At 37.4% G+C, this 12,955-nt stretch overlaps 1 protein-coding gene across 3 annotated transcripts in view; it reads right to left on the bottom strand.

Annotated features, from left to right (window-relative positions):
- The window catches only part of kcnd1 (potassium voltage-gated channel, Shal-related subfamily, member 1), a 291,138-nt gene extending 280,332 nt beyond the window's left edge, over positions 1–10,806 (bottom strand). For all 3 annotated transcript variants that reach the window (XM_028792781.2, XM_028792782.2, XM_028792783.2), the window contains exons 1-2: positions 10,668–10,806; positions 6,889–8,850 (exon numbers count right to left, since the gene is read on the bottom strand). In XM_028792781.2, the coding sequence (XP_028648614.1) occupies positions 6,889–8,003 (1,115 nt within the window). In that variant the 5' untranslated portion in view covers positions 8,004–8,850; positions 10,668–10,806. The remainder of the gene's footprint in view (positions 1–6,888; positions 8,851–10,667) is intronic.
- Positions 10,807–12,955: the final 2,149 nt, after the last annotated feature.

The following is a 12,955-nucleotide window of genomic DNA, read 5'->3' as shown; positions in this document are numbered from 1 at the left end:
TATCACAGAGGATTTTGGTAAATCTTGACACATGGGCCATAATGCTTTATATATTGTATGCTGGTCTTTGCTTGATTTTGTTTCTTAGGACCTCCTGAAAACCTTAATGATATAAGATCACTTTTGCAACTGCTGTCTCTAGCATCATATCCATGGGCAATATGTACTACTATAGGTTTAAGTGACCAGCTGCCCTCATGAAGACCAATGATTCTACCTTATAAAACACATTCCATTGTTTTTAATTCTAACAGAAGGTTAAGCCGTTATGTACAACCCCATAAGTATCAAATATAAAACCAGAACCGACACTCTGTATATCACTTTATATGGGAATCCTGAAGCCCGACTCACTAAGAGTGGTCATGAATATAATAAAATGGTAATAATTTGCTTATCATGCTGATCTCTTATGGCTTTTTCCAGGCAAATTGGTTTAGTTCAAACAAATCTATGAATATGAATGTGCATTAGACATAAAGACAAACTAAAACTGAAGCTCACCTTAAGAAAGGAGAAGAATACTAAAATACAATCAAAATTGGCAGCATTATTCAAATAGCACTGTTAGAAGAGCATTGCCAATGTTCAAATTGTGTTTTGGTGTCAAAGATTTTTTACAATGGTGTAATATGAGGTTGATAAAGAAATCATACCTTACAGCTCATTTAATCTCTTATATACAGTATATTTCTCTTCTGGTTCGTCCTGCTTCCTCTTCAAAAGCGGTCCCACCCACACGCAGCCGACATGGCATTTCTCAATTCCTATTCCTGCTCTTCCAAACCCTTCTCCACGCTACCTGAGGCCTCCCATACACCTCCACGCCGCTTTTCTCAATTCCTATTCCTCCGTCAGACTACCGTGTTCCCCACTCCTATCTCATGACCCCATTGGTGTCACGTCACCGCCCTATATCTAGCCTCACCGCGTGACCTTTCACTTCAGCCATGTGTGCGCCTGGGAGTCTTTTCCGTAGCGTGCTACAGGAAGGTACTCTGTCGACCATTGGCATTGGTTTCACTCCTTGCTATTCGTTTCGCTCCTTCCTATTTTCGTTATACTGTGATGGTTGTTTCCTAAGCCTTTGTTATAAAATTAACAACAGTATCCCTAATTTCCACCAAATACTGCCTGTTATCTTCCGTGGTTCCCAAGCCCTCACTGTTGCCTCTTCCATCAGCAAACACAGGCTGTGGAACAAAATGAAAGTCCTAAAACTCAAAAAATATGAGAGCTCTCGAAAGTGAAACTCAATTTGTCCAATGGCTTCTTCAAGTTTGGGAAGGTAAAACTAGAGATACGGCAGAACTACCTTCTCAATATTTACCACAACAACAAGACCCAGTTGCTCAGTTTTACGGTGATATTAATTTCTCGACTGTGCCTCCCCAAGAACTTGCTACAAGACCAATACTGAACGTCACAAACGACGATTCTCTACATATTAACAACAAAGTTCTTGATCTTATACAGTGTGAAAAAGTGACCTTCTAGAGTGTCAATACAGTAGTCAGTGACAATCTAATGATCAACTAACATACCCACAGGAGTTTTTACACATCCTCACACCAACTGACATGCCTCCCCATATCCTTCATCTGAAGCTGGGAGCTGTAGTTATGCTCCTCTGAAATATTATGCCATCAAAAGGTTTTTGCAACGGAGCAAGATTCATCGTTACATGAATACATACAAATATTATTGAGTGCAAACTGATCGCTATCCAAAATTCTGAAACAATCTTCATTCCCAGAATCTCTCTCCTTCCTTCCAACACCAATCTCCCTTTAAAATTTAAACACACACAATTCCCACTCAGACTCGCCTTCTCCATGACTATCAACAAGTCCCAAGAACAAACGTTTGCAAAGATTTGTGTTAATCTACAACAACCAGTCTTCAGCCACGGTCAGTTGTAAGTGGCTTTTTCTAGGGTTAGATCTTTCGACTCATTTTCTGTCATCTCCACCAAAACACCTATTCACAACTCCGTCTTTCAAGAAGTATTTATTTCTTCTTGATTTCTGAATTCCTTTCTCACCGTTTTCCATTCCTGTTCTTACACCGCCGTATGCTACTGCGATCGTCGGCTAGTTAACTTTTATTAAGAAAACTACAACATGAAGTTTATTAAAAGATAAGTCAGGCTTATTAAAAATTGGCAAATATATCCACACAACAAAGGCTGTTTAAACTTATATATGAATCAAAACTTCAAGCAACATCGCCAGTACACTGTACAAGAAGGTACAAAATCATGACCACCTATCTTAATCACCAAAGAAAAACAGTTGTCTTTAATAACGTTTACATTCAAGTCTAAACTGTCCATAGATGAGTCCTTAAGCATAATTTTGTGTTCTCTACTTTCTACAGATGTTTAAATTAGTCAGTTATTTTCTGTATGTGCCAAGAAAAATACCCTAAGTATAGGAAAAGGACTTTGACCTGGTCATGCTGTTGGAGTAAATAATATGACACCTTACTTTTTGCAGCAACTTTTCACAGTTAGCATCACTCCAGTATCCTATGATCTGTAAAGCAATTAATCTGCTTTTCCCACTTGAATGACTGAGAGGTACAGTGACCATATGGGGTTGTATAGTGATTCACGAGAAGCTATCACTCCCATGTCTTAGCAGCCAAGTTTTTAGTATGTCAAAAGCTAGAAAATGATACTTTCTCTAAGATACTTGTTTCATTGAAGAAGCAGCAGCAAAATCTAATTTTTAAGATTTCAATATATTGTATGTGTTGCAGTCAAAGCACCTTTTTAATGAATCATACATCTCACATTTTCATAATATATGAAACAAATCATTTCATAAAGTAGGAATGTAAAACTAGACTTTCCCTGAAATGGTGCAATACCCCATCCATGTAAAGTAAAAGCAGTAAAAATTACACCTATAGCTCTTTCATTACTTAGAGATAATGTTCTTTTGTCAAATCTTGGAACATCTAACTTAAAAGTCATCAGAATATGCCTCTGACAGTATGCATCTAAATGGTACATGTCACCCTTAGAGTGCTAGTAGGTTTTTAAAGAAAGTCTACTTCTAATAATCCTAAGCAAAATAATTAAATCCAAATAGGAACTGTTCTTCATCCAAAACAGCAGGATGTAAGTTTGACATTCAAGTTTCTACTTGCATTGTCCACAGGGAAAAACAAACAAATATCCTCTCGCAAATAAAGAATATAAGCTATAAATATTACCTTAGGAAGGTGGTGACAGCCTCTTGGTGTAAAAATTAAGTTCCATTTAAAACCCTACTGTGTTTTGTAGAGGAAATGTTTACACAGATGCATGAGAGGGAAAATGAACACACAGTGCAGCACAGCCTATTTATAGTGTCCTCATTCACAGAATACTCAATGCTCATTTCAAACAGCACATCAGTGACTCTCCAATAAAAAGAATGCAAGAACTTTAAAGGACAGAATGTGATCCACTAAGCCTGTTTGGTCAACTAATAGCTAATTTGTCCAAGGGTCTCATCCCAATACTTTTTACATTTTTTCTGAGTGTAAACCTCAACTTGAGCACTTGTTTTTAAATTCCCATGACCTTATGCGAATAAATTCTCATAAAGCCTTCTCCACTCATGATAAAAGACATTTAATGCCGTCAGTGTAGGACACTGCAGTGGTGTTGGTTCTACTGTTTAATAGAATAATCCATCATTTATTTAGTGCAGTACAGGGTCTTGTGGAGATGGAGCCTATAAACTTCATGGAGAAAGTAGAAACGCTTACTTAACACAACGCATGTCCATTAAAAGGCCCCATCAAGTACTCACGTATTCACTTACGTCAAGCTAATTTCATGTCCTCAGTTAACCATATGTGCACATCACTAGGATGTGAGGGGTAACTGGAGAACCTTGAAAAAATGAATGTGGACATTTGGACAATTCACAAAATCCATGCAGAACCAAAAGAGTTGAAACTGATTTCTGGGCATGTTGCGTCAGCAGTGTTAACTACTTGCCCATTGTTTTACAGAATACTACATTATTTTAAAAATATAATTAAAATGCAATGCACAAAATAATTTCAAAATTATATTTTTCAGAATGACTGGAGACATAAATATCATTACATTTTTTCTGTATTATTAAATGAATTTTCTTTCATTATTCCAAGAGAGTAGAGACAACTCGTTGGCTCCATTCTCTCAAAACCTCAGTTCTTGATAACCCAGTACTTTATCTGATTTCCTACTCCGTCAACTAATCCTTACAACTTATTGATACTACCAACAGGCTATCAGTCAAACTTAATTGATTAGCCAAAAATTCTTTAATTCACAATTTTTGCTCTAAATCTGAGAATTTCCAATAGGTGAAAATACATTAATATTTGGCACTGTTAACTTCTTTTCAAAATTTTTTAACCTTATTCAATACACTTGAATGATCCAAAAATGAAATTTTGAACTGAATGGCAAATGCTCTTCCAGCAATCTCCCTTAGTTAGTATAATCTTTCAACATTCCCGTGATGACCATCTGTATTTTTCCTAAAACTGCCCAATATTCATCATTATTGTTCCATGTACAAGGCTTTCTCCTGTGTATTATAATTGAAATATGTGTGAATGTAAAACCCACAGTAAAAAAAAAAAAGGAGAGATGACAACAGTGAGAAAGGTAAAAAGTTCTGTAACAAAAGAAGAGCCTGTTACCACAAGTACATCCAGGCAGAAGTGGCAAGTGCAAACCTGTCATTATCTGATAATGGATGACTTATAAGGAAACATAAGGAAAACACAAAGTCATACTACTGCAAAATGCAGGATGTGGGAAACCAACTAGTACACTGTAAGTTTTAATGCTAGTGGGCAAATTGCCTACTGCAGACGCACAGCTTAAAAGCAAGATAGCCATGAAATGGCGCAGTGGATCACAGAGGGAGATGAACTGCATGAATATTTAAAAATCAAGTCCATAGAAGACCCCACAAAATTCAGAATATGAAGGGCAGGCAACAAGTCCAAGACTGAAAACAGACAACACTGAGCATCAGTTTACCTTGAATTCTGTTTAAACTGTCAGAATTGCCTAGATATGCAATTTTAATGAGGCTGAAATTTCATACGGCTTCTGTCTGTAAGATTGTACTGGATTTTTATATAAAAATCCAGTACAAACTGCAGCTAAAAAACCTACTGTATCTGCAAAGAAGAAAACACAGACCTTAAGTGAGGGGTCTTAAGGACCCCCATTTCCCATACACTATGTTCCAAATCTTTTCTAAATTTATGAGCAGTTTCTGCTGTCAACTACTCAGGAGTATATTTTTATCTACTTCCATTCTACTAAGCCAAACACATCTGAGTACTAGATAACTGTTTTCCCAAAGCATTATAAAAAGTCATAGTGATTGATACAGATTTATTAGGTTTTCATGTCCTTATTGTTTCTCTTCACCTAATTAAAGATTTTACTTCATTACTTCTATTTTAAAGTGTGTAAGTAACATTCAAAGGAGTTTCCATTCATTTAATGCTGACATGATGAATGGAAGTGTGCTTTATAAGAATGAGATGAAATTGTAATTTTCAGAACCACTTATACAGGGTGGAGGAAAGCTGCAACCTATCTTTAGAGTGACAAGTGCAAGGCAGGAATCACTCCAGCTGGGACGCTAGCATATCATACAGTAGACGACACTCATGATCATACCCGCACTTACTCAATGTCACATATTTACCCAGCACACACATTACTGTGATGTACTGTAGGAATTACCCAGACTACCTGTAAAGAACTCCCATGCTCAGGGAGACAATGGACAAAATCAGCACAAATCCTGACAGGGACAGAATTCAAACCTGAGTCTTTATAGCTGCAAGGCAAGTGTTATACTGCATGTTTTTCCCCTATAGTAAAGCAGCTTATTAATTTTCTACGGTGCTAGCTCTTGATTAATACTTGATTTATGTAAATACTGTTCATGATATCCAAACATTCCTGAATATATCAGACAAGTTTACTATCTTGCAGGAATATAAAACACATTCTGAATGGACAGGCTAAACATAGAAACAGGAAAACAATATGTTGAAGCAAGCAAGAGATGTATGATAAACTGAGCAAGAAGCCTCTGATTGGCTGAAACTAACATGAGCAACCACAAGGGTCCCTTGGGACAGATGTTGGGAATTCCTAATTTAATGGCAGCTGCTCATCTACAAAACGCCCCTGGAAAAGAGTTCAGGGATGTTGACAATTGGGAAATTTTCTATAATACCAACAACAACTGTAATCTCAAAAACATATATGGAATGTTAAAATCAATACACAAAAAGGTGAAGATATTTGAATATGCCAAAAAAATGAAGAATCATTTAGCAGATATACAATAAATTCCAGCAATAAGCCAAAACGACAGAAAACATGGACAACTATGAACATTTTATTTATTGAATGTTTCTTTGGCCATTAGTATGGCCTCTTCAAGTTGTCCACTTCATGTAAACAAGTTGCCTTCACATTACAGCTGAAAAGTGATGTCTATATTCCTGAGGAGATACTGCTTTCAAAGCCCTCTTTGTTATTTAAATGTCTCTGTGGTCCAGTTGTCTTTCTCTGTGTTTTTATGAATGTACCATATGCAGGACGTTTATAGTGCATCAAATGAGGGAAGGCGCGGAGGTGGGTATTATAGCTAAGCAAACCATAATCCACTCATTCATTTCATTAAATGGAGTGCCTCTGTGCTCCTCTCCTCATATTCCATAGTCCCATCTCATATTATAAGATTTTTGTCAAACATGTTCACTTACTACCATATTTAGAAAAATATTTTATGATAATTTGTTCAGCCTATCATGACGGCTAAATTGTGGCATCGAAACCAAAAGATCATGCAAACTTACCCCAGTGTTGTCATGGTGACTATGGTGTACCAGAAGGCTGCAGGGATGCTGGTAAAGTTTGTCTCTTTGGTGCCTTTCTCAGCGTAGAACATGACAGTGGCAAATATGATGATGGCCATAGTAAGAGAGAAGAGAAGAAAACCCAGCTCAGAAGCACAACTTTTTAGAGTGTACCCAAGGATCCGTAGCCCTTGGGAGTGCCGGGAGAACTTGAAAATCCGAAAAACTCGAAACACACGAAGAGTGACAAAGGCCCCACTGACATCCTCATTCTCTGGCATCACCAAACCAATGTAATAAGGCATGATGGCCACCACATCTATAATGCTCATCACAGATCGCATGAACTTACACCTGCTAGGAGCAGCAAAAAGTCTCATTAGGTACTCAAAGGTGAAAATCATGACACAGGCAGTGTCCATGCAAAAAAAAGCTAGGGAGTATTTCTCACCACAGGGCAAGTCTTTCACTCTTCCTTTTGGTGGTCTACAGGGGACAGTTTCCACTACATTGGCAATTACTGAAACCGCAATGAAGAATCCTGTGACATAATAGAAAACCAGGGCCATGGTGCTTGTGTGAGGATTCTCAAAGGCTCTCCAGAGCCGCTCCCGGGATGTGCTGTCTGGAGGAAGTGGTGCGTCTGTGGACATTTCCGCTTCTGTGTCTTCTGCCAAACGTTCCAAGTTTTCCTTCTTGCGATCCCGGTACTCCTCCATGCAACAGTCACCAATGATTTCTGGGATTATCCCATAAAAGGCAAGTTCCTCGTCGAAAGCTTGAATGCATTCATGCCGAGGGTAGTGAAGCTTCCCAGTGCGGTAAAAGTTAAGGATGTGTCGAAACATCTCTGGGTCTCGGTCGAAAAAATATTCTTGCGTTTCTTCATTATAGAAAAATTCCTTTTCAGAACTTCCTAAGAGAGTATCTGGATAGCGATCTAGGGTGTTTTTCCATGTCTGGAAACGCTGCCCACTAACATTAACAATAAGGATCTCATCATTGCGACTTTTATTGTCACTGGGAGGTTTAGGCATGGATTTCTTGGCTAGAGGAAGCCAACCCACAGCTGCTGCCCGTGCAAAAGGCAGCCATGTTGCCACACCTGCAGCCATGTTGAATTTCTTTTCACAGCTGTGGTGTATTTCTTATAGGTTATAGGGTGACAAAAAACATGTGTGACTAGTTTTTAAAGAATAAAAGATAATGGAGTGGATCATAAAGAAGGAAAAGGTGAAGAGGACAGAAGAAATTGAAATAAATTACTAGTCTGAAGAGGACATTTTCTGAATTAAAATGGTTAAGTGGTTCAGGCTTCCAGCACCAAATTCTAAGGGTTTATAACAAAAAGAAAATTAATAACATGCAAGTTTTCTTCTGTTCATCAGGTGTTCCTAGTTATTTTTATTTATATTTTTGAAAATGTACATTTAAAAATGATCAATACCAGGGATCAACAGTCGGGTACATTGCCGTAAAGAGATAAATACGAAATTGACTTCAGTAATGAAGTTCCACATCAGAGCTTTGTTCACAAAGTGTTTGCACTGCTCAAAGGCATTTAATTCTTGGGGCACCTAAAGTTGCTGACATCTTTTAGTTTTTCTCATGTCTCTTGAGCAAAAACATTGAAGGTTGACAACAAATTAAAAACAATATCAAAAAAACAGAAAAAAGCTTCACAGTGCATGAAGGTAAAAGGTAATCGGATGTTTCAAGGCAGCCATGCTCACTCACTCTGGTTTCTTCCTCCCTCACATTTCCACAGAGATGAGAAGTAGTCTTGAGACGCTGATGGTGATTTTAAAACTTGCAGCGTAGGTCGTTTTTTCCCTTTCTGTCTCTGCCATCCTTTTCTCTTGTGCAGGTGTCTGTCTTGCTCCTATCTCAGTCACCGGCTTGAAGGCTGTAGTTAACCCATGAGCTCAAAGTTTAGGTGTCGCTGATCCCCCTTTAGCATGTCTGTCAAAATACGGAAAGCACAGAGCTCAGAACAGATGGAACCTAATTCGTGTATCAATGCGTGCTTATGTCAATGTCAAAATGAGCAGGAAGAAAAATAAGCCATTAAATGGCATGTCATAAAATACGGAGGCCTGCAACACTACTGCATGGGACAATAGGAGAGTCAGGTAATTTAGCAAAGCTGATGTGTCTCATGTGTCATATACACATTTCACAGCCATCACTTGAAGAAAAATGAATTTTGCTTGAACTGAATGAAAGTGAATAAGTGTTATGTATTAATGAAAACGATGCCAAAGGGAGAGTATTCAGAATTTGAAAAATTCATCTTTGAAGTTTATTTCTTCAAAGCAGTAAACATTGCTTTTTACAAGTATTACTACAGCACAAAAATACTCTCCTAATAACTGCTGTACTTTATATCACATACAGTAGAAAATAAATTTACTCACTGTGCAGCTGATCCTAAATATTTGGTTACATATCAAATTTTATGGAAAAAATCTGAAATCAATGATAATATTTTCTAGTTTATTTTAAATGTGTAATCAAGATGAACTCAAGAAGCGCACTTTATGGAAAATAGATATAAATGCCATCTCTCAGCATACTTTACAGATATACTTATAATGGTCATAGTATGCTACATTAGTGGTTTTTATGTAACCATCCAAAATATTTACTTTTTACAATAAATGAGAGTCACTTTTATAGGTTTTACATTTTTATGTATTTAACAGCTTTTTACTTGTTTTATATGAATGAGCTATATATTATTATAGTCTAAGATGCACGTGTAAAAAACAAATACAGTACACATTATTGTACATAAATCAAAGTGGCCAGCGACGTATCTGCATTGCATGAATGGAACATATAAAGCAAGGAATTAGAGTACCTGCATGGACACTTAAGATTTTCAGTCAGAACATGTGAGGCACATCATTAATTATAATAATTTTTATGCATGTATGTATGTATGTATATACACACACACACACACACACACACACACACACACACACACACACATATATATATATATATATATATATATATATATATATATATATATATATATGCTTACATATATATATACTGTATATACACCCTGCTTAGAAGGCCTGGTGGTCCTGGCAGAAGAAGCTTCTATCATTTTAATGTTTATTTAAAAGCTATAAATCCTGATTACTTTTCTGGCTTAATTCAACTCTTTCCACCAGCACAGTCTCTTTTCTTATATACTGCACACTCTTTACACGTGCAATACGGAGCTGCAATCATACTTCCAATCAGCACAGTGCTCAGTCATTTCTGTGTCTCACTCACAAATCATTACATCCTGCTGTAGTACAGTGCATCACATCTATTATACCCTTTTGATAAAACTAAAAAGAAACTCAACTCTGACTAGTTCAAATGCATTAAACACTTTTTCTTCTTTTAGAATGTGCTTTGTCAAAACAGAAAACCAAAGAGTATGGTATCTAAAGCCAGAATATAAACTTAACTCAAAAGTAAATAAATCCATGCAAGAGGCAGCAAACTGTCTATTTAAAAATGTCCCACGTCAAACAGAGGTGGAAAAGTGAACCCAACATGTAAATCTTTATGAGGCACTGCAATGAAGCATTTAGCACAGAGCCTTGGCTTTTGTTGCAAGTGAAATCAATTGCAGCCTCTTACAGACACTGAGCAGTACAGGCATCCAAACAGGAGATATAGAAATTAAAATAAGTAACTAAACAGAATGCAATCTGATCCTAATTCACCAGGTCATCTGTTTGATCCTTTCTGCATTTTGTTCTAATTACCTTGTGTTGGGAAGGAGAGGCTCCAAGGGAGAGGAAATGAAAATAATATAAAATAAAAAAGAACAGAATAGTAGCAGCAGAGAGCAGCCGACCATTTGCACTAGCGTTCATATCATATCCTTGAGAGAAAGTGCTCAGGCAGTTCACGCATTTCTCCAACGCGATCCTCCCTCTCTCCCACCCTCCCTCTCTCTCTCTCTCTCTCTCCCTCTCTCACTCTCCCTCCCTTGCTTTCTCTCAGAGATGCAGGCTCGTTTCTCAGTGTTCCTGCGTCCTCACTCACATATGCACACACACACACGCACATACCCCTCCTCTCTTGGCAGCAGCTCAAGACATCAATTCATTCAGATAGAAGCTCCCAAGCACATACACAAAAAAGGGAAACTGCTTTTAAATATTTACAATTTCTAAGAACAGGGAGAAGTTTGCATCACTGACAAAATCTTAGTAAGCATAAAAAAATACAGTGAGTAAACTGAATTCAGGTGTATTTTGGAAGAAGCCTTGCTAAGAAATAGACCCACTGTCAATGTTAAGACACAGGAAAGTAAAGGTTACAAACCAAAGAAGAGTAAAAGTGTAAAGAGGTCACAAGTCCACTAGGGTGTTATATTCCTCTCCCAGTAAAACCTTAAAGTTCTGATGCACAGGTGTAATGCAAGATGTTATATTATTTATATATGAGATCATTTTTTTCTTTCAAAACACCATTGATCCAATTAGACACTTCATCTTTTCTACTTCGAGGGTTTCAGCAACACGCAGTCCATTTCAGAGGATATTCAAACTGTATGTTACAGTATGTCGCTTTGGCATTTGACAGTGACTTTCAGTGAATAGTAAGTCACTCCCAACTAAAATAAACAGTTTGAAAGAAAGTATGGCATGGATTATGGGAATGTCAGTAATATAGTACTGGTCAAAAGTTTTAGAACTCCTCAGTTTTTTCAATTTTTATGGAAATACACCCAGTTTAATGTCTTAATGTTTAATGAAATCAAGGTATAGAACAAATAAACAATGGCATAAATGTGCAAAGTGTACAAAATTTTATTCACATGTTTGATTCATCATAGTAGTAGCCACCTTTTTCTGATATAACAGACAAATATATAAGGAAATCAAATATTGGTCGGAAAGTTCTTACCAACACTGTTGCAGAAGTTCCCTCAAATGTGTTGCACTTGTATGTTGCTTTCCTTTCACCCTTCTATCCAGTTCTCAACAGGGTGTAAATCTGGAGACTGTTCTGGCCATTTCATGTTTTGAAGTGTACCTTCCTGTTCTATTCTTTTAACGTAGTTCTGACATTGCCTGGAGGTATGTTTTGAGTCAATGTCTTGCTGTAGGATGAACACTGGTCTACTAGACGCAGTACCAGTACCAGAAGGCACTAGATGGTGCTGCAAAATGCTGTAGTAACCCTTGTGACTCAAAATGCCAATCACTCTGTGCAAGTCACCAACTCTGCCTCAGCAAAAGAACCCCAGACCATCACACTTCCTATTCCATGTTTGACAGTCAGTGTCACACACTGAGGAACCATCCTCTCACCAACTTGATGATGTGCAAACACCCCGAGTGATGAACCAAATATTTCAAATTTTGATGCATCTGTCTTTTTTCCAGCCTGCAGTAGTCCACAGCTGGTATTTCATGGCCTAGGCAAGCCTCACTTTCTTATTTTGTCTTTTAAGGAATGGCTTTCTTACTGCCACTGTCAAATCTGCAGCACAAAGTCTCCTTAAGCTATGCTTGAAGCTGTTGTGCTGTGAGGCGTCCATAGTGCAAGCTGGTAACCCTCAGAAACTTGTCTTCTGCTTGGGTTGTGACTTTGGGTTTGCCAGATCCCTTCCTATCAGAGTTTCTTCCAGTTTCCAATTGCCTTTGGATTCTGTGGGACACCACTGTATTCACTGACACTTTATTTTTGCAATTCTTTAAATGAAAGCCCTACACTTCTAAGGGTAATAATTCTCTGTCTCATTTCATTTGTTAATTGCCGTTTTCTTACCATTAATGGAATTACAACTTTCTATAGTGTAATAATGTCCAAGTAGTACTTCAGAAGGTGTTCCAGCTCTGCTTTAAGACAGACAGAGGGTTTTTTTTTTTAAATAATCAGCTGAAGTTGGGACACCTGTATTAAATTATTTGCTTCAACTTGCAAGGCATAATTTACTTTAATTGCTGCAGAACATCTGTAGGTTGTAACCTATTAGTTGTTCCCTGATGGAGGCCCATTTGTAATCTGAAATTTCCTTTTTTTTAATTTTTGCTAACCT

The sequence above is a fragment of the Erpetoichthys calabaricus genome, chromosome 11 (genome assembly GCF_900747795.2).
Source record: "Erpetoichthys calabaricus chromosome 11, fErpCal1.3, whole genome shotgun sequence".
NCBI classification, from domain to species: Eukaryota; Metazoa; Chordata; class Cladistia; order Polypteriformes; family Polypteridae; genus Erpetoichthys; species Erpetoichthys calabaricus.
This window is presented reverse-complemented; position numbering and strand designations above follow the sequence as displayed.